Source organism: Electrona antarctica, assembly GCF_951216825.1.
Source record: "Electrona antarctica genome assembly, chromosome: 1".
Classification (NCBI taxonomy): Eukaryota; Metazoa; Chordata; class Actinopteri; order Myctophiformes; family Myctophidae; genus Electrona; species Electrona antarctica.
The window spans coordinates 4,092,186-4,115,791 of record NC_136806.1 but is presented as its reverse complement, the minus strand read 5'-3'; the positions used below and the strand labels follow the sequence as shown (position 1 = coordinate 4,115,791).

The 23,606-nt window shown below is 43.4% G+C and overlaps 1 protein-coding gene across 1 annotated transcript in view; it reads left to right on the top strand.

Moving 5' to 3' along the window:
• astn1 (astrotactin 1) overlaps window positions 1-23,606 on the top strand; it is a gene marked incomplete at its 3' end in the record, with an annotated part of 1,033,675 nt that overhangs the window by 333,532 nt on the left and 676,537 nt on the right. Inside the window, exon 18 of the mRNA XM_079507194.1 lies at window positions 9,743-9,909. Within this exon, the coding sequence (XP_079363320.1) occupies window positions 9,743-9,909 (167 nt within the window). The remainder of the gene's footprint in view (window positions 1-9,742; window positions 9,910-23,606) is intronic.

Sequence of the window (23,606 nt, the reverse complement as noted above, 5' to 3'; positions counted from 1 at the left end):
AGATCAGCAAAGGAAAACAAAAGGTATACATGTGAATTACATAAGGTTTACAAATAAAAGCCAAGACAAATTTCAAAACAATCTAAAAACAGTTCACATTATTGTGGAGATCTAGCTGTAAGTTCAAGAACAAGAACAAGAGGTCAAAGATTTTAACACATGTTCGCGATTATTCAAAAACAGCAGATCTACAAGCTCATATACTGTAGCGTGCCACTTTGTGCCGCGCTATATGAGCTTGTATATCTGCTATTTTTGAACGGCCAAAGTATGAACTAATGGTTGAAGTGGTTATAAATGTAACGTGACTCGGATGCGTCCGCGGTGTTACCGGGTTAAGGAGTGCATGGTGTGTGCCGTAGATGAGTGAGGAGATGCAGTCAGTGTACACCAGATTATGCTGCTTGCATCGCAGGTGATACGTCAGTTGTCACGGCCAGTATCTCCTGGTCGGCTAACGGAAATCAATAGCAGTGTCTAATCCACCGTGCAGAGCCACCAAGACCATGAAGTGAACCCTGTTTGGACCCATAGAGCTAGAAAGGGTAGAGACCGAACCGGAGCGCTAGCTTTTCGATGGAAGCTGCTCAGTGGCGTTTTGAAGCACCCGGAAGACTGCCCGGAAGTACAATTATAACTCAATGGCTCAAGTGAGCGGAAGTTAAGCCCGGACCTCAAACGTCATACATGACGTCATGAACGTCCGTCCACCTCCATGAAAGTGCTGCAGTTCCTCTTTTCGCCAGTAGGTAGTGGCAGCTTCAACGTTGGATAGCCTTACTGGGGGCTTGGTTTGGACACTATCCAGACGGCATGTCTACTGCCATGTTCCGTGACATGGTTCATGGTTGCATTTTAAAATATGCAAAGAAGTCCACGACCGTGGTGGAAAGATAATGTGCCACGTTATCACGGCACCTGTAGCGAAGAGGATTCTATCCATCCCCGACTCCCTGCCGCATGCTACTATACAACCCCTTCGCGACATCTTCTTTTCTGCACTAATATAAGTACGGTAACTATAATATTGCCCTCTCAGAGACAGAGCCGCTTTGTGCGAATGGCCTGCACGAAGTCGCGCCTGCGAGGCCTTTTTTTCTTTGAAATGGAACCTCTCTCTCTCTCTCTCTCTCTCTCTCTCTCCCCCCCCCCTCTCTCTCTCTCTCTCTCTCTCTCTCTCTCTCTCCATATTTCCATTTTGCACCAATATTATACTGCCATGTCTTAATAAGTTAATACAGTGTTGCTTTTTACAAATAAAATAAGCAAATTAAGAAGGTTGATCACAAAGTTAGTGTGGTATAGGCCACTTTGATAGGAATGCGACGCGATTAAGAACACCTGCCTGGGTGCTGTGAACAGTGAAGAATTATAGTTTCTTACCTCGTGCTTTCGTTTGAATAAAGAATGAGTATAATCCAATAATTATAATCCAAGGTTTGTTTGTCTGGAGATCCAACACTATGTCATATTATTAAAGTAAGTACACTTTAAGAAGAGCTGCGGTCATTGTGCTGCAGAGAAGCTGCTCCGCTCTGCTAATTGATCTGACCTATATTTGCGCAACTGACTGGCATGAGGTAGGCCTATAGCCTAATTACTTATTTGGCAGCACCTGCAATGACAATAGTTTGGATTATATTCCTTTATTTGATGGAAAGGTAATGCATGCCTCTGTCAGGCGCTATTGATTTGATTTCTGACATGTGTCAGGCTTGAAGAGTTCATTCATGTTACCGTTCGTTTACAATTGACGGGAGGAGTTTGGATTACATCTTTTTTTTATTTGATTGAGAGGTAATTGAGAGGCGCTGTTTAATAATTGTTAAATAAAAGACCAATCCAATATGCGCTCCTCTCTACTATTTGTATCTTCTGCAGCTATATCACTGTTTTATTATAAGCCTAATACATTGTGCGTCACTGCTTTTATATAGCGCCTTTATCCAAGGCGCTTTACATAGATTGTGCATTACATTCACCCATTCACACACCGACGGTGGAGGAAACCGTGCAAGGCACCAACCAGCACATCGGGAGCAATTATAAGGGTTCAGAGTCTTGCTCAAGGACACTTTGACACTAAAGGCTCATTCATAGTCTGGATTTTCGGTGGTGAGGTGACCACCGAACTACAACATGACGTCACTGAGCCGCGGTGAAGAGCAAACCACCGCCCAAGCCCTTCTCTCTGTTTTTACTCACCACTGCTCAACGTTATTTCAGCTCCAGTGGTCACCTCACCACCGGAGCGGTGGTCACCTCACCACCGGAGCGGTGGTCACCTCACCACCGAAAATCCAGACTATGAATGAGCCTTAACTCTTGGGGGAGCACCGGGTTCGAGCTGGGAACCTTGCCATTCCAATCCGGTCACTCTACCCCTGAGCCACTGCCGGAGGCATCAGGGAAGGCTTTGGTGAAGTTTAATTAATTAATTCATTCAAAGTTTTATTTATTCTCGAAGTTACACTGAGTAATTAAACTCATTTACAGTGTCGTGGAGTAATACAATATCACACGAAGACATCACAATACATCTGAAGATCAGGAAAGGAAAACAAAAGGTATACATGTGAATTACATGAGGTTTACAAATAAAAGCCAAGACAAATTTCAAAACAATCTAAAAACAGTTCACATTATTGTGGGGATCTAGCTGTAAGTTCCAGAACAAGAGGTGACATTAACCCATTCTGGGCGGGAACCCCTTTTGGTGTTTTAAGCATTATGTTGTACTTTTAGCTATTGGAAAATAGCAGACCTACAAGCTCATACGAGCTTGTAGGTCTGCTATTTTAGAAAAATCATGAAAATGTGGTGCAAATTTCTATTTATATATTCTTTCACAGCAAACGTTTTTAACTAAAATCTTTGCTTCTGGGCTCCTGGAACTACATATTTTCAGATGGGGGTCGGTGGCCAATTACATATATTTTTGGGGGTCCTTGACATGAAAATGTTTGAGAACTACTGACATAGAAAGATAGGTTTTTCAGAAAACTGTCAGGACATTATTTTGTAGAATCGTTACCAGGTCAAAATGGGTTAAGTTCAGTAAACCAAACCCCATGCCAGCGCGGACCGCATTTCAATTATTGAAGTTTGTCGATTGTGCTCTGCGCAAAACTTCACAAAACGCTCGTCCCTTTGTTGTATCAGTTTCTGTGGGTTTATCAACGCCGGGTCCAATTAGCATGTGAAATGCATCGGGCGGCTCGTTGGGGGGAGAGATGAAGAGATGCCCACTAGCTGCTCCGTTCCCGCGAACAAAGGCTTTTCATTTCGCTCATCGTGGAGTATTGGAGCCGATGCTCATTGGATTTTATCCCATTTTGGGCGGGAACCCCTTTTGGTGTTTCAAGCATTACGTTACACTTTAGCTATTGAAAAATAGCAGATCTACAAGCTCATAGCACGCCACCGAGTGGCTTGCTACGAGCTTGTAGGTCTGCTATTTTTTTTAAATCGTGAAAATGCGGCACAAATCTTTGAATATAATATTTTTTCAGAGCGAATGTTTTTAACTCAAATCTTTGCTTCTGAGGGGTCCCTGCAACAACATATTTTCAGATGGGGATCGGTGGCCAAATACATATCATTTTTGGGGTTCTTGACATGAAATATGGAGCACCACCAATACAGAAACATCCTTCAGAAAACTGTCAGAAGTTAGAAGACATTTTTTTAAATTTCGACGTCAGGCCTAAATGCGTTAAGTAAATTGAAAACTGAGGCTGATAATTGTGTCACATAATGCCCGACGAGGACGAGAATAGAACTAAATCTCAATAGGCTTCCCTTGTCTGTCACTGTGGCCTTTGGTGTCCATTGTGCAGCAGTGAGATGATGAAATGGGAGTGACATCCTAGCGCCTGAGCTAACGTGTTACGTTTCTGGTCTAGCCCGTTCTGGGCGGGAACCCCTTTTGGTGTTAGCATTATGCTATGCTTTAGCTATTGAAAAATAGCAGATCTACAAGCTCAAAGCGCGCCACCGAGTGGCGCGCTACGAGCTTGTAGGTCTGCTATTTTTGAAAAATCGAAAGAACCACTGACATAGAAACATAGCTTTTTCAGAGAACTGTCAGGATTTAGAAGACATTTTTAGAATCTGATCTCAGGTCAAAATGGGCTAGAGGGGGCGGGTCACAGGCTGAGATTTGCCGAGGCCCTGATTGGATCTCCCTGATCTGTCCGTCAGCCCCGGCCCCTCCTCTCCCGCCCCCTAGTGCATCATTTGGAGCGACGCCCACCCGGAAGGGTTGACTCCTCCCACTTCTAGCCCAGAGCGGCCAATGCGTTCCCATCCATCCATCCATCCATCCATCTTCAACCGCTTATCCGTAGTCGGGTCGCGGGGGCAACAGCTCCACCAGAGTGCTCCAGACTTCCCTCTCCAGAGCAACATTAGTGACTTCCTCCTGGGGGGATTCCGAGACGTTCCAAGGCCAGTGAGTCGATGTGTTTCCTCCAACTGCGCCTTGGTCTGCCCCGGGGTCTCCTCCCAGTGGGACGTGATCCTTGGTCTGCCCCGGGGGTCTCCTCCCAGTGGGACGTGATCCTTGGTCTGCCCCGGGGGTCTCCTCCCAGTGGGACGTGATCCTTGGTCTGCCCCGGGGGTCTCCTCCCAGTGGGACGTGATCCTTGGTCTGCCCCGGGGTCTCCTCCCAGTGGGACGTGATCCTTGGTCTGCCCCGGGGTCTCCTCCCAGTGGGACGTGATCCTTGGTCTGCCTCGGGGTCTCCTCCCAGTGGGACGTGATCCTTGGTCTGCCCCGGGGTCTCCTCCCAGTGGGACGTGGTCCTTGGTCTGCCCCGGGGTCTCCTCCCAGTGGGACGTGCGTCGAGGACCTCCCTAGGGTGGCGCCCGAGAGGCATCCTAACCAGATGCCCGGACCACCTCAGCTGGCTCCTTTCAAAGCGAAGGAGCAGCGGTTCTACTCCAATGCGTTCCCCTAGGCTTTCAATTTTTGCGCCAGCGACGAAAATGAAAGCCTGCTTACCGACATCTAGTGAGTCGTGACATCCTTAAACGACAGCGTGTCTTCATGGACACTGTACAGTATTCAGCTGTGTATTTATTGAAGTTGGAGAGGAGCAGGGTTGCATTGCCAGGATATTACAGTATATTATCATGAGAACATTTCAAAGCTTATAAAATAGCTTCCACTTTTGCACCACCTGCAGAGTATACAGAAAATTCCGTGCCTTATTGATAGTAGCCTGGAATCCCTCTGCAGATTTGGCACTGCTCCGTTGTAATTCACTCCCTCCTAAGTAGTGAGCGACCAACCAGAGCGCAGTAGGCAAATATGTTTGTTTGACAGACAGACAGACAGACAGACAGACAGACAGACCCTATTATAGATGCCTGCAAGGCCATGCTGCCATAAACACATTCATTGGGAATAGTAACATTTCAATACACAGACCTTCATAATATTAGATAAACTGTTGAAGGAACAATGTTTCTCTTCCTAATGAATATTGATTATTCCCCAAGTGAAGAAGACACTTGAATTGATAGATACTTAAATTGATTTCTACATTATTCAGGACAATCTTTTGATAGATGTTTAGTGATACAAATTCTACTTCACACAGAACAAATTATATTGAGAAGATGTTCAAACATTAATCCCTGCATATATTTTTATTCCATGTATTATTAGTATACTGTTTGTTGACAAAGTCAACATATTTATGACAATTCAAGTGCATGTATATCACTGGATAAAATTATGATGATCAATTCATCTCGGAGGTGTTTAATGTACAGGTGAGAGGTGGCTCTGACACGCCTTCTGACCAGCTGATCAATCCACCAATGCTGGATAGTCTCGCGTAGCCAGACAACTATTCCACAATCTCTGAATGCTAAGTCTGGACCTACAGCCCCATGAGCTGAGTAAGGAATGCTATATAGAGTCTGGACCTACAGCCCCATGAGCTGAGTAAGGAATGCTATATAGAGCCTGGACCTACAGCCCCATGAGCTGAGTAAGGAATGCTATATAGAGTCTGGACCTACAGCCCCATGAGCTGAGTAAGGAATGCTATATAGAGTCTGGACCTACAGCCCATGAGCTGAGTAAGGAATGCTATATAGAGTCTGGACCTACAGCCCCATGAGCTGAGTAAGGAATGCTATATAGAGTCTGGACCTACAGCCCATGAGCTGAGTAAGGAATGCTATATAGAGTCTGGACCTACAGCCCCATGAGCTGAGTAAGGAATGCTATATAGAGTCTGGACCTACAGCCCCATGAGCTGAGTAAGGAATGCTATATAGAGTCTGGACCTACAGCCCCATGAGCTGAGTAAGGAATGCTATATAGAGTCTGGACCTACAGCCCCATGAGCTGAGTAAGGAATGCTATATAGAGTCTGGACCTACAGCCCATGAGCTGAGTAAGGAATGCTATATAGAGTCTGGACCTACAGCCCCCATGAGCTGAGTAAGGAATGCTATATAGAGTCTGGACCTACAGCCCCATGAGCTGAGTAAGGAATGCTATATAGAGTCTGGACCTACAGCCCCATGAGCTGAGTAAGGAATGCTATATAGAGTCTGGACCTACAGCCCCATGAGCTGAGTAAGGAATGCTATATAGAGTCTGGACCTACAGCCCCATGAGCTGAGTAAGGAATGCTATATAGAGCCTGGACCTACAGCCCCATGAGCTGAGTAAGGAATGCTATATAGAGTCTGGACCTACAGCCCCATGAGCTGAGTAACGGAAGCTGCCATTTCCGTTCACGGAAATATATTTTAAAATATCTTTAGTGCTTATTTTTTATTTTTGTATTTCCTTTTCTGCTAAGCAACAAGCTATATATGCTTAGATGTTTTCTAGTTATATTAGGATAAATGTGCGCGACTGTAAAGACGAAACAGAAGTGGCGAGGAGGCTCCACTTCCGCTTTATAGTTTACTCACGACAGCTCTTCCGTTGGCCAAGACTGTATGTATGATGAAGCGTTTGGAAATCGCGGAGGCAACAGTCTGGTAACGTGAGACTAATGCTGGAAGCATCATAATTGGTCTCAGGTGTACTTCTGGTTCTTCCAGAGTTGACTCCCAGCTGAGTGTCTGGGTCTCCTTCTCCCCTGATGGTCAGGATTCTCTCCACCTCCTCAATCCTCTCCTTCTGATCCTTGGAGCACAGCAGTGTGTGGAGGATGGCTTCACTGTGGGCATACCAAGCATGTCTTCTAACAGTTGGCATCACAATGTCCAATACAATTAGGATGCTTCCAGCATTGGTGGATTGATCAGCTGGTCAGAAGGTGTGTCAGAGCCTCCTCTCACCTGCACACTAAACACCTTGGAGATTAACCCATTTTGGACTGAGGTCGATAAAAGAAAGGCTTCTAAATCCTAAATTTTTTCTGAAAAACCCATGTTTCTATGTCAGTGGTGCTCAACCTTTTTCATGTCAAGGACCCCCAGAATTATCTCTATTGGGCCACGGACCCCCCATCTCAAAATATGTAGTTCCAGGGACCCCCCAGAAGCCAATATTTTAGTTAAAAATGTTCGCTCTGAAATATATATTCGAAGATTTGTGCCACATTTTCACGATTTTTCAAAAATAGCAGACCTACAAGCTTGTAGCGCCCCATGAGCTTGTAGATCTGCTATTTTTCAATATCTAAAGCATAACATAATGCTAACACCAAAAGGAGTTCCCGCCCAAAATGGACTTAATCGACACCCCCATGAAGGTGCCCAACTGGCCTTGCCACACTCAAAGCATTGAGAGGGTGGTCAAAATGGTGACTGAGGCTTCTGCTACATACTTCTCTCAGGAAAAGAGGGATGGAGGAATCAGGACTCAGGAGACCAGCAGGAGGATGGTGTCTAAGGCTATGAGTCAAAGCAGGACTTGTTCAACCTTGTAAAGTTCAAGAAGTGATAATTGATCATCATAATTTTATCCAGTGACATACATTTGAATGCACTTGAATAAATTGTTAATAAATATGTTAATTTGATTTGACTTTGTCAATATAAATTATTTCCTTTATGTCTTTAAAAATCCTAAAAAGAGGTTAAAACGGGCAAAATGTGCAATTTAGAAGTACAAAATAATGTAGGTTAGAGTAATTCTATCCAAAAAAATTGGATTCTCCATCAAAAAATAATAATTTACAAACACAATATAATTTCCTTTGGATTTTAAATCTTACACATGAGGTAGAACGGGTACAATTACAATTTAAAAATGCAAATTGATGTAGGTAAGAGTTGGCCTATGCAAAAAATGGCCCCTCAAAATACTACGACTAATAATAATAATATATACGATTTTCTGGGTACCCTAAGTCGCTTTACAGAACAGAAGTACAGACATTTTTATTAGAAAAACTAGTTAAAAGGTTAAAAACTAGAAATCAAAATAAAAAAAGGACGAACAAGAAGGGTGTGTGTGTGTGGGTTTGAAAAGTTTGCCAGTTTGAGTGTACTTTTGAACATTTCGAAGGTGAGGGCAGCTCTGATGTGAGTTGGGAGTGAGTTCCATAGAGAAGGGGCAGCCACTGCAAAAGCCCTGTCTCCCCAAGTTCGTTTGTTGGACTTGTGGGGTTCCAGTTGGTTGGCAGTGCTTGACCTGAGGGAGCGAGAGGGGACATGGCGGTTGATGAGTTCAGAGAGGTAGAGGGGGGCCTGGTTTTTGAGGGCTTTGTAGGTGATGGTGAGTATTTTGAAATCAATTCTGAACTTGACTGGGAGCCAGTGGAGTTCACAGACTAAAACTCAATAAAAAGTCCTGTCCAAATCACCACCGCTGTCTGTCTCTCTGCCCCACAGTGCCCCCCAGGGCTGAGCCTGTCTGTCTGTCTCTCTGCCCCACAGTGCCCCCCAGGGCTGAGCCTGTCTGTCTGTCTCTCTGCCCCACAGTGCCCCCCAGGGCTGAGCCTGTCTGTCTGTCTCTCTGCCCCACAGTGCCCCCCAGGGCTGAGCCTGTCTGTCTCTCTGCCCCACAGTGCCCCCCAGGGCTGAGCCTGTCTGTCTGTCTCTCTGCCCCACAGTGCCCCCCAGGGCTGAGCCTGTCTGTCTGTCTCTCTGCCCCACAGTGCCCCCCAGGGCTGAGCCTGTCTGTCTGTCTCTCTGCCCCACAGTGCCCCCCAGGGCTGAGCCTGTCTGTCTGTCTCTCTGCCCCACAGTGCCCCCCAGGGCTGAGCCTGTCTGTCTCTCTGCCCCACAGTGCCCCCCAGGGCTGAGCCTGTCTGTCTGTCTCTCTGCCCCACAGTGCCCCCCAGGGCTGAGCCTGTCTGTCTGTCTCTCTGCCCCACAGTGCCCCCCAGGGCTGAGCCTGTCTGTCTGTCTCTCTGCCCCACAGTGCCCCCCAGGGCTGAGCCTGTCTGTCTCTCTGCCCCACAGTGCCCCCCAGGGCTGAGCCTGTCTGTCTGTCTCTCTGCCCCACAGTGCCCCCCAGGGCTGAGCCTGTCTGTCTGTCTCTCTGCCCCACAGTGCCCCCCAGGGCTGAGCCTGTCTGTCTGTCTCTCTGCCCCACAGTGCCCCCCAGGGCTGAGCCTGTCTGTCTCTCTGCCCCACAGTGCCCCCCAGGGCTGAGCCTGTCTGTCTGTCTCTCTGCCCCACAGTGCCCCCCAGGGCTGAGCCTGTCTGTCTGTCTCTCTGCCCCACAGTGCCCCCCAGGGCTGAGCCTGTCTGTCTGTCTCTCTGCCCCACAGTGCCCCCCAGGGCTGAGCCTGTCTGTCTGTCTCTCTGCCCCACAGTGCCCCCCAGGGCTGAGCCCCATGAAGGACGGCACCGGATGCTACGACCACCACATCGGCATCGACTGCTCCGACGGGTTCAACGGAGGCTGCGAGCAGCTGTGTCTCCAGCAGCTGGCACCGCTGGAGGACGACCCCACGCTGTACAACATCCAGATGTTCTGCGGGTAAGGAATTAACACACAACACGCTACGACATCCAGATGTTCTGTCTGGGTAAGGAGTTAACACACAACGCACTACGACATCCAGATGTTCTGTCTGGGTAAGGAATTAACACACAACGCACTACGACATCCAGATGTTCTGTCTGGGTAAGGAATTAACACACAACACGCTACGACATCCAGATGTTCTGTCTGGGTAAGGAATTAACACACAACGCACTACGACATCCAGATGTTCTGTCTGGGTAAGGAATTAACACACAACGCGCTACGACATCCAGATGTTCTGTCTGGGTAAGGAATTAACACACAACACGCCACGACATCCAGATGTTCTGTCTGGGTAAGGAGTTAACACACAACACGCTACGACATCCAGATGTTCTGTCTGGGTAAGGAATTAACACTTTAATTGCCCGGAACTATTTAATCCATTACATTCATGCGTCCAGTCGATTTATAAACACGGACGCCTTTTCCGGACGGACCGGCCCGGAAGTTCATGATGTTGTGTAGCAGCTAACAATAGCCACAGCATTCTAGAGTCGATCGACAACAACGGGAGACAAGAATAAATCTATCGAGACTAGCGACTGGACTGGGGTGATTTAGATCGCGATTTATGAACGTTTTAAGATTTTCGTTTTCATCAGCTAAACAGGGGAGGGAGTTTTTCGATGACGCCTCACTCTTGCGCGTCACCGAGGAGAGCCCAGGAGGCGCGCCTGGGCTATACAGCCATGCGATCTGTTCTCGTATCAATAAACTTCGTCTTTTGGACAATACTTCGTCCTGGGCGACGGGCGTTACTAATAGAAAGGACAAAGAACTTTGTCCTGGGCGTTCGGAGTGTTAACACACAACGCGCTACAACATCCAGATGTTCTGTGGGTAAGGAATTAACACACAACGCGCTACGACATCCAGATGTTCTGTGGGTAAGGAATTAACACACAACACGCTACGACATCCAGATGTTCTGTCTGGGTAAGGAGTTAACACACAACGCACTACGACATCCAGATGTTCTGTCTGGGTAAGGAGTTAACACACAACGCACTACGACATCCAGATGTTCTGTCTGGGTAAGGAATTAACACACAACGCACTACGACATCCAGATGTTCTGTCTGGGTAAGGAGTTAACACACAACGCACTACGACATCCAGATGTTCTGTCTGGGTAAGGAATTAACACACAACGCGCTACGACATCCAGATGTTCTGTCTGGGTAAGGAGTTAACACACAACACGCTACGACATCCAGATGTTCTGTCTGGGTAAGGAATTAACACACAACGCGCTACGACATCCAGATGTTCTGTCTGGGTAAGGAGTTAACACACAACGCGCTACGACATCCAGATGTTCTGCGGGTAAGGAATTAACACACAACGCACAACGACATCCAGATGTTCTGCGGGTAAGGAATTAACACACAAAACGCTACGACATCCAGATGTTCAGTCTGGGTAAGGAGTTAACACACAACGCACTACGACATCCAGATGTTCTGCGGGTAAAGAATTAACACACAACGCGCTACGACATCCAGATGTTCCGCGGGTAAGGAATTAACACACAACGCACTACGACATCCAGATGTTCCGCGGGTAAGGAATTAACACACAAAACGCTACGACATCCAGATGTTCTGTCTGGGTAAGGAATTAACACACAACGCACTACGACATCCAGATGTTCTGTCTGGGTAAGGAGTTAACACACAACGCGCTACGACATCCAGATGTTCTGCGGGTAAGGAATTAACACACAACGCACAACGACATCCAGATGTTCTGCGGGTAAGGAATTAACACACAAAACGCTACGACATCCAGATGTTCAGTCTGGGTAAGGAGTTAACACACAACGCACTACGACATCCAGATGTTCTGTCTGGGTAAGGAGTTAACACACAACACGCTACGACATCCAGATGTTCTGCGGGTAAGGAATTAACACACAAAACGCTACGACATCCAGATGTTCAGTCTGGGTAAGGAGTTAACACACAACGCACTACGACATCCAGATGTTCTGCGGGTAAAGAATTAACACACAACGCGCTACGACATCCAGATGTTCCGCGGGTAAGGAATTAACACACAAAACGCTACGACATCCAGATGTTCTGTCTGGGTAAGGAATTAACACACAACGCACTACGACATCCAGATGTTCTGTCTGGGTAAGGAATTAACACACAACGCACTACGACATCCAGATGTTCTGTCTGGGTAAGGAATTAACACACAACACGCTACGACATCCAGATGTTCAGTCTGGGTAAGGAGTTAACACACAACGCACTACGACATCCAGATGTTCTGTCTGGGTAAGGAGTTAACACACAACACGCTACGACATCCAGATGTTCTGTCTGGGTAAGGAATTAACACACAACGCTGTACAACATCCAGATGTTCTGTGGGTAAGGTGTTAACACACAACGCACTACGACATCCAGATGTTCTGTCTGGGTAAGGAGTTAACACACAACACGCTACGACATCCAGATGTTCTGTCTGGGTAAGGAGTTAACACACAACACGCCACGACATCCAGATGTTCTGTCTGGGTAAGGAGTTAACACACAACACGCTACGACATCCAGATGTTCTGTGGGTAAGGAGTTAACACACAACGCGCTACGACATCCAGATGTTCTGTCTGGGTAAGGAATTAACACACAACACGCTACGACATCCAGATGTTCTGTGGGTAAGGAGTTAACACACAACGCGCTACGACATCCAGATGTTCTGTCTGGGTAAGGAGTTAACACACAACACGCTACGACATCCAGATGTTCTGTCTGGGTAAGGAATTAACACACAACACGCTACGACATCCAGATGTTCTGTCTGGGTAAGGAATTAACACACAACACGCTACGACATCCAGATGTTCTGTCTGGGTAAGGAATTAACACACAACACGCTACGACATCCAGATGTTCTGTCTGGGTAAGGAATTAACACACAACGCACTACGACATCCAGATGTTCTGTCTGGGTAAGGAATTAACACACAACGCACTACGACATCCAGATGTTCTGTCTGGGTAAGGAATTAACACACAACGCACTACGACATCCAGATGTTCTGTCTGGGTAAGGAATTTACACACAACGCGCCACGACATCCAGATGTTCTGCGGGTAAGGAATTAACACACAACGCGCTGCGACATCCAGATGTTCTGTCTGGGTAAGGAGTTAACACACAACGCACTACGACATCCAGATGTTCTGCGGGTAAGGAATTAACACACAACGTGCTACGACATCCAGATGTTCTGTCTGGGTAAGGAATTAACACACAACGTGCTACGACATCCAGATGTTCTGTCTGGGTAAGGAATTAACACACAACGCACTACAACATCCAGATGTTCTGTGGGTAAGGAATTAACACACAACGTGCTACGACATCCAGATGTTCTGTCTGGGTAAGGAGTTAACACACAACGCGCTACGACATCCAGATGTTCTGCGGGTATGGAATTAACCCATTTTGACCTGAGATCAGATTCTAAAAAAAATTCTTGTACATCCTGACAGTTTTCTGAAAAAGCTATGTTTCTATGTCAGTCGTCAGTCGATTTTTCAAAAATAGCAGACCTACAAGCTCATAGCGCGCCACTCGGTGGCGCGCTATGAGCTTGTAGATCTGCTATTTTTCAATAGATAAAGCATAACATAATGCTAACACCAAAAGGGGTTCCCGCCCAAAATGGGTTTTAACACACAACACGCTACGACATCCAGATGTTCTGTAGGTAGGAAACACAACACACAACGCTGATGTCTACCACATCCAGATAGGACAGACCGACGTACACAGGGACAGACATAGGGACACACATAGCTTCGTATGACCCCCCCCCCCCCCCCTCTGTACAGCTCTTCAATAAACAGAAAATGCATTTCCAGCTGGCCAATTTCATTCAATCAAGAAATAGTTCCATTTGCAACTGTTCCATTCCACTGTTCCATTTGCAATTGTGTCCGTTGACTGTCTTTGTCACTTCCAATTTCTTGTGTGTTTCATGCTGTGCTCTGTGTGAGTTCTCTCTCCTGATTGGATGCAATTGGTATCCTCAGTGTGTTTACTGAAGAGCTGGAGAGATGAGGAGACCGTTCGTAGTCTTAGCAACAATGATTAGTATGGCAATGTTTATGCTGAGACCAGCCTTGTGGTTAGAGTGTCCGCCCTGAAACTGGGAGGTCGGGGTTCGATCCCTGGCCGGGTCATACCAAAGACTGTAAAAATGGGACCCAATGCCTCCCTGCTTGGCACTCACTATCAATGGGTTGGATTGGGGGGTCAAATCAACTGATCAAAATGATTCCCGGCGGCGCACGCTGCGGCTCACCGCTCCAAGAGATGGGTCAAATGCGGAGAACAAATTTCACTGCGGTAACGTGTATGACTAATCGTAGGACTTTGACTTTGACTTACTGTAGAGCTATTTAACACAGTATATGCCAAGAATGTGGGACCTCGTTTTTCTATCCACGACCCGCCTGTGCCAAGAATTTCATTCAATCCAGCAATTATATAAAAAATCACACCCGTGTGAACTGAGTGGTGTAAGGTCTTATATAGCCTGTCTGACGTAATGAAATCATGTCTGACGTAATGAAATCACACCCGGGTGAACATAGCAACCATGCTAATTTTTTCTGCACAGACTAACAAAGCCAGTTGTAGGAGTGGTTTACACCACTCAAAAAAAAACACAATGCTTTTACCTACATACGGATCCGACGTGCACACATGCTTATTTGTCCGTTTTCTGCTCAAAATGAGACAATCTGGGGTCTTTAGGATCTTATAAAACCAATAACAAGCTAAGCTGATGCTACCGCCCCTCCATTACATTATGACTTAAATGTGACTAAAACTAAATTAAGTTTTATTCCAAAAACTCAGTGTATCAGCCTTTTTAAGTAATCCACCCTCCAGCCCCAGGCAGGACAGAGCGGTTGTCTTCGTCTGTCACCCGTAAGGGATCAAGGGTCAAACGTTCGAGAAAGAAAGGGACTTTTGTCAAGAAATATTAAATTGTTTTTTTCCCATTTTAACAGCACAGTGGGTTTAATCCTAAGAATAAGAACAAAGGGCATTAATATTCTCTGGGGGAGTACAGTAGGCCTACAGCCTCTCACTATGAGGCTGTAGTGGAATGCCTGACACAAATAAAAGTGAAACACTGAAGTGGCCTTAAGCCGCTTACATTGCAAGGAGGAATAACCCACCACCAAAGATAACATATTGAAATATTAATGAAATTGCAGTGCTTTTGGATTGATTCTGAGAAGCCACTGAGCAGCAGCAGCAGGGGGCCCATATTGACTCGGATTCTTCGTCGTCTTCTTATATATATATTTTCAAACAATTTCAAAAGTTTCACGTGCACAAAAAAAAGCTAAATTAAACTTAAAACTGCCTCCCACCTGGCCAGCCGGGGCGCCTGATGGAGGGGAAAGGAACTGGTTGGAATAACGTGTTCCTTCCACGCGCTACGTCCAACCAGGGAAACTCCCCCCTGTCAGGTGTAAAGGAGCAACTTGGACACTCAGGCATGAAGGAAGCATGAGTTCAAGTCCGTTGCTCTCCCCATGTCCCCCATATATGGGGACTAGGTTGGCGGAGGGTGTGTAGAGCCCAGGATCACATTAGATCATTGACACAGGGGTGAAAATGGGTTACAAAATCGTGGGATAAAAATTATATATAAAAAAGAAAAGCAAAATTAGCAGATCTACAAGGTCACATTCATTGTGTGTTGCACGAAGAAATACGAGTAGGGCTTAGCTACTAGAATCCCAGTATCCTATATATTCTGGGAGGAAAACACTGCTGTAACGTCTTGTGAGCTTTGCTATACATTTTCAGCGAAGAGATTTGATGTAGAATAGATCAACAAAAGGTCGAGGCCAAGTACGATGCAACTCCGTTGCACTAAGAACAGAAGGTTTAAGTGGTTAAGGTTAAACAACAAGAAAACCACCTCAGGGAACTGAAAACTCTCCCATCGTTATGTTGAAAAGTCTTCACACCGTCCATTATTTACGCTGACAATGAGAATATTACTTTGGTTTTATTGGAAAGCTTGCCTTTCTGTTCAGTCCATGACCATGGAAACGTTCCCTGGCATTTACAATAATAACACCCTCTAGATAAAGTAGGAGAAAAATATACAGCATGTTTTGGGTTACAATTTATTATATGTCACTTGTAGTAGATGCATTGAGTTAATGGACTCTTTCCCCCCCATTTGAACATCTTCTAAATTGGCAGTAACAACAGCCTGACCTTTGGCTGAGTGAGAGACTCCCTTTCTTGGCGTACGTGAAAACGTCTTTTTGACTTTCACTGTCGAGGGAAATGTGTTGCTCGCAGTTGGGGGGTATTGATGGGTTCACAGATCCTATGTGTCAGTATATCAGTTGGGGGGTATTGATGGGTTCACAGATCCTATGTGTCAGTATATCAGTTGGGGGGTATTGATGGGTTCACAGATCCTATGTGTCAGTATATCTCTGTAAACGTCAGCACTAGTTTCATTCAACAGCTAAAAAGGGAGTTGATATATTTACGGACAGTAGAACTGCAGCTCTGTACAGATCCAGCATGTTGATCCTCAGTCAGCGCCGGCACCATTTGGGCTTTGAAAGTAACATTCACTATATTTTGTGGCATTCTATATTTACAGACAATAGAGTTTAATCAAGTTAGATTAACCCATTTAGGCCTCACGTCGAAATTTTAAACATGTCTTCTAAATCCTGACAGTTTTCAGAAATACTTAATGTTTCTATGTCAGTGGTGCTCAATATTTCATATCAAGGACCCCAAAAATCATATGTAATTGGCCAACCCACATTTGAAAATATGTTGTTCCAGGGACCCCCCCAGAAGCAAAGATTAGAGTTAGAAACGTTCAAAGATTTGAGGCACATTTTCGCGATCTTTCAAAAAATAGCAAATCTACAAGCTCATAGCGCGGCACTCGGTGCCGCGCTACGAGCTTGTCGATCTGCTAAAGTAAAAGTATAACATAATGCTTAAAACACCAGAAGGAGTTCCCGCCCAGAATGGGTTAATAATGCCTATTGTCCCTTTTCTGTTTAAGTGTATGATGGATGCGGCTAATCCTACAACGTCTTACCGGAAAGGTGCTCTCCTACGTTAAGTCCCTGTATAGGTGTTTTTATCACACTCTCCTTCTTTCCAATACTCTGTATCTGACTTCTCCGTTTTCATCAAACTTTCCACCCCCTCGGTCTCTGTCTCGCTTCCTCTTTCCGTTTTTCTTTTGCTCATTTCAACAGAGACGCCGGATGTCAAAACATCATAAATATGAAGGAGTCTTGAGACTCACTGCCACTGTTTGGATTCTATCTCCTACATCTCTGACATGAAGGATTTTGTGTCAGTTGAATTGCATTAAGAGCGTGGCGAGTGGCGCGCTACGAGCTTGTAGGTCTGCTATTTTTGAAAAATCGTGAAAATGCAGCACAAATCTTCCTTTTGGTGTTTTATTAAGCATTATGTTAGACGTTTAGCTATTGAAAAATAGCAGAGCTACAAGCTCGTAGATCTACAAGCTCGTAGATCTGATTTTTTTTTTATTGTGAAAATGTGGTGCAAATCTTTGAACATGTATATTCTTTCAGAGCTTTTAACTCAAATCTTTGCTTCTGGGGGGGGGGGTCCCTGGAACAACATAATTTCAGATGGGGGGTCGGGGGCCAATTACATATAATTCTGGGGCTCCTTGACATGAAATAGTGATATAGGAACATAGGTGTTTTCCAGGAAACTGTCATGATTTAGAAGACATTTTGCAGAATCTGGTCTCGGGTCTATTTGCATTAATAACGGATCCTTTCTCTGTTGAGCACAGTGAGCTCAACGGAGCTCTAAGCGTAATGGAGACGGAGGCTCAGTAACCATGTGATGTTCTCTTCAGAACCCAGCGTGAGAGATACGGTCTCTCTCTGTAGGAAAGAATTCAATAATCTCCGGCAGCTCGCTTGTGGCGATGTTTACATAACACTTACCTCTTCCATAAGCCGGGTCACTTACACTTGGTTTGAGTAGGTAATGCTTTATAGGTTAAGCTTCCCTGCATATCCCTACACAGTCATAGTCTTACTGGATCCCCACGAGGGCAGCTGGATATTAAAAAAGCCCAACATTAAATGTGTATCCGTCGGTCTATCAGCCTGCTAGTGTTAATAGTAGCCTAGTACAGTTTGCAAATAAATGGTGCATTTAGAGCACTTTTTGGTGTTATGTGTGACTGTACTGCAGGTGTATTGAGGTCTACAGATATGTATGTTTGACTGTACTGTAGGTGTATTGAGGTCTACAGATATGTATGTTTGACTGCAGGTGTATTGAAGACAATACATATATGTATGTTTGACTGTAGGTGTATTGAAGACTATACATATATGTATGTTTGACTGTACTGTAGGTGTATTGAAGACTATACATATATGTATGTTTGACTGTACTGTAGGTGTATTGAAGACTATACATATATGTATGTTTGACTGTAGGTGTATTGAAGACTATACATATATGTATGTTTGACTGTACTGTAGGTGTATTGAAGACTATACATATATGTATGTTTGACTGTAGGTGTATTGAAGACTATACATATATGTATGTTTGACTGTACTGTAGGTGTATTGAAGACTATACATATATGTATGTTTGACTGTACTGTAGGTGTATTGAAGACTATACATATATGTATGTTTGACTGTACTGTAGGTGTATTGAAGACTATACATATATGTATGTTTGACTGTACTGTAGGTGTATTGAAGACTATACATATATGTATGTTTGACTGTACTGTAGGTGTATTGAAGACTATACATATATGTATGTTTGACTGTACTGTAGGTGTATTGAAGACTATACATATATGTATGTTTGACTGTAGGTGTATTGAAGACTATACAGATATGTATGTTTGACTGTAGGTGTATTGAAGACTATACAGATATGTATGTTTGACTGTAGGTGTATTGAAGACAATACAGATATGTATGTTTGACTGTAGGTGTATTGAAGACAATACAGATATGTATGTTTGACTGTAGGTGTATTGAAGACTATACATATATGTTTGTTTGACTGCAGGTGTATTGAAGACTATACAGATATGTATGTTTGACTGTAGGTGTATTGAAGACTATACATATATGTATGTTTGACTGTAGGTGTATTGAAGACTATACATATATGTATGTTTGACTGTAGGTGTATTGAAGACAATACATATATGTATGTTTGACTGTAGGTGTATTGAAGACTATACAGATATGTATGTTTGACTGTAGGTGTATTGAAGACTATACAGATATGTATGTTTGACTGTAGGTGTATTGAAGACAATACAGATATGTATGTTTGACTGTAGGTGTATTGAAGACTATACATATATGTATGTTTGACTGCAGGTGCATTGAAGACTATACATATATGTATGTTTGACTGCAGGTGCATTGAAGACTATACATATATGTATGTTTGACTGCAGGTGTATTGAAGACAATACAGATATGTATGTTTGACTGTGTTCTAGCTGTATTGAACATGTATGTTTGACTGTATTCTAGGTGTATTGAACATGTATGTTTGACTGTATTCTAGGTGTATTGAACATGTATGTTTGACTGTATTCTAGGTGTATTGAACATGTATGTTTGACTGTATTCTAGGTGTATTGAACATGTATGTTTGACTGTGTTCTAGCTGTATTGAACATGTATGTTTGACTGTATTCTAGGTGTATTGAACATGTATGTTTGACTGTATTCTAGGTGTATTGAACATGTATGTTTGACTGTATTCTAGGTGTATTGAACATGTATGTTTGACTGTATTCTAGGTGTATTGAACATGTATGTTTGACTGTGTTCTAGCTGTATTGAACATGTATGTTTGACTGTATTCTAGGTGTATTGAACATGTATGTTTGACTGTATTCTAGGTGTATTGAACATGTATGTTTGACTGTGTTCTAGCTGTATTGAACATGTATGTTTGACTGTGTTCCAGCTGTATTGAACATGTATGTTTGACTGTGTTCTAGCTGTATTGAACATGTATGTTTGACTGTGTTCTAGCTGTATTGAACATGTATGTTTGACTGTGTTCTAGCTGTATTGAACATGTATGTGTGACTGTGTTCTAGCTGTATTGAACATGTATGTGTGACTGTGTTCTAGCTGTATTGAACATGTATGTGTGACTGTGTTCTAGCTGTATTGAACATGTATGTGTGACTGTGTTCTAGCTGTATTGAACATGTATGTGTGACTGTGTTCTAGCTGTATTGAACATGTATGTTTGACTGTGTTCCAGCTGTATTGAACATGTATGTTTGACTGTGTTCCAGCTGTATTGAACATGTATGTGTGACTGTGTTCTAGCTGTATTGAACATGTATGTTTGACTGTGTTCTAGCTGTATTGAACATGTATGTGTGACTGTGTTCTAGCTGTATTGAACATGTATGTTTGACTGTGTTCTAGCTGTATTGAACATGTATGTTTGACTGTGTTCCAGCTGTATTGAACATGTATGTGTGACTGTGTTCTAGCTGTATTGAACATGTATGTTTGACTGTGTTCTAGCTGTATTGAACATGTATGTGTGACTGTGTTCTAGCTGTATTGAACATGTATGTGTGACTGTGTTCTAGCTGTATTGAACATGTATGTTTGACTGTGTTCCAGCTGTATTGAACATGTATGTGTGACTGTGTTCTAGCTGTATTGAACATGTATGTGTGACTGTGTTCTAGCTGTATTGAACATGTATGTTTGACTGTGTTCCAGCTGTATTGAACATGTATGTGTGACTGTGTTCTAGCTGTATTGAACATGTATGTTTGACTGTGTTCCAGCTGTATTGAACATGTATGTTTGACTGTGATGCAGCTGTATTGAACATGTATGTTTGACTGTGTTCTAGCTGTATTGAACATGTATGTGTGACTGTGTTCTAGCTGTATTGAACATGTATGTTTGACTGTGTTCCAGCTGTATTGAACATGTATGTGTGACTGTGTTCTAGCTGTATTGAACATGTATGTGTGACTGTGTTCTAGCTGTATTGAACATGTATGTTTGACTGTGTTCTAGCTGTATTGAACATGTATGTTTGACTGTGTTCTAGCTGTATTGAACATGTATGTGTGACTGTGTTCCAGGTGTATTGAACATGTATGTTTGACTGTGTTCTAGCTGTATTGAACATGTATGTTTGACTGTGTTCTAGCTGTATTGAACATGTATGTGTGACTGTGTTCTAGCTGTATTGAACATGTATGTGTGACTGTGTTCTAGCTGTATTGAACATGTATGTTTGACTGTGTTCTAGCTGTATTGAACATGTATGTGTGACTGTGTTCCAGGTGTATTGAACATGTATGTTTGACTGTGTTCTAGCTGTATTGAACATGTATGTTTGACTGTGTTCTAGCTGTATTGAACATGTATGTTTGACTGTGTTCTAGCTGTATTGAACATGTATGTTTGACTGTGTTCTAGCTGTATTGAACATGTATGTGTGACTGTGTTCCAGGTGTATTGAACATGTATGTGTGACTGTGTTCCAGCTGTATTGAACATGTATGTTTGACTGTGTTCTAGCTGTATTGAACATGTATGTTTGACTGTGATGCAGCTGTATTGAACATGTATGTTTGACTGTGTTCCAGGTGTATTGAACATGTATGTTTGACTGTGTTCTAGCTGTATTGAACATGTATGTTTGACTGTGTTCTAGCTGTATTGAACATGTATGTTTGACTGTGTTCTAGGTGTATTGAACATGTATGTGTGACTGTGTTCTAGCTGTATTGAACATGTATGTTTGACTGTGTTCTAGCTGTATTGAACATGTATGTTTGACTGTGATGCAGCTGTATTGAACATGTATGTTTGACTGTGTTCCAGGTGTATTGAACATGTATGTTTGACTGTGTTCTAGGTGTATTGAACATGTATGTTTGACTGTGTTCTAGCTGTATTGAACATGTATGTTTGACTGTGTTCTAGCTGTATTGAACATGTATGTGTGACTGTGTTCTAGCTGTATTGAACATGTATGTTTGACTGTGTTCTAGCTGTATTGAACATGTATGTGTGACTGTGTTCTAGCTGTATTGAACATGTGTGTTTGACTGTGTTCTAGCTGTATTGAACATGTATGTGTGACTGTGTTCTAGCTGTATTGAACATGTATGTTTGACTGTGTTCTAGCTGTATTGAACATGTATGTTTGACTGTGCTGCAGCTGTATTGAACATGTATGTTTGACTGTGTTCCAGCTGTATTGAACATGTCTGTTTGACTGTGTTCTAGCTGTATTGAACATGTATGTTTGACTGTGTTCCAGCTGTATTGAACATGTATGTTTGACTGTGTTCTAGCTGTATTGAACATGTATGTTTGACTGTGTTCTAGCTGTATTGAACATGTATGTTGGACTGTGTTCCAGCTGTATTGAACATGTATGTTTGACTGTGTTCTAGCTGTATTGAACATGTATGTTTGACTGTGTTCTAGCTGTATTGAACATGTATGTTTGACTGTGTTCTAGCTGTATTGAACATGTATGTTTGACTGTGTTCCAGCTGTATTGAACATGTATGTTTGACTGTGTTCTAGCTGTATTGAACATGTATGTTTGACTGTGTTCTAGCTGTATTGAACATGTATGTTTGACTGTGTTCCAGCTGTATTGAACATGTATGTTTGACTGTGTTCTAGCTGTATTGAACATGTATGTGTGACTGTGTTCTAGCTGTATTGAACATGTATGTTTGACTGTGTTCTAGCTGTATTGAACATGTATGTTTGACTGTGTTCTAGCTGTATTGAACATGTATGTGTGACTGTGTTCTAGCTGTATTGAACATGTATGTTTGACTGTGTTCTAGCTGTATTGAACATGTATGTTTGACTGTATTCTATGTTATAATTTAGCTATTGGAAAATAGCAGATCTACAAGCTCATAGCGCGCCACCGAGTGGCGCGCTATGAGCTTGTAGATCTGCTATTTTAGAAAAATCATGAAAATATGGCACAAATCTTTGAATATATATTCTTTCAGAGCCAACGTTTTTAACTAAAATCTTTGCTTTTGAGGGGTTCCTGGAACAACATATTTTAAGATGGGGGTCGGCGGCCAATTACATATCATTTTTGGGGTTCTTGACATTGACAATATTGACAATATGGAGCACCACTCATACAGAAACATCTTTCAGAAAACTGTGAATTTAGAAGAATTTTTTTTTATTTCGACGTCAGGCCTAAATAGGTTAAGCTTCCCTGCATATCCCTACACAGTCATAGTCTTACTGGATCCCCACGAGGGCAGCTGGATATTAAAAAAGCCCAACATTAAATGTGTATCCGTCGGTCTATCAGCCTGCTAGTGTTAATAGTAGCCTAGTACAGTTTGCAAATAAATGGTGCATTTGGAGCACTTTTTGGTGTTATGTGTGACTGTACTGCAGGTGTATTGAGGTCTACAGATATGTATGTTTGACTGTAGGTGTATTGAAGACAATACAGATATGTATGTTTGACTGTACTGCAGGTGTATTGAAGACTATACATATATGTATGTTTGACTGTACTGT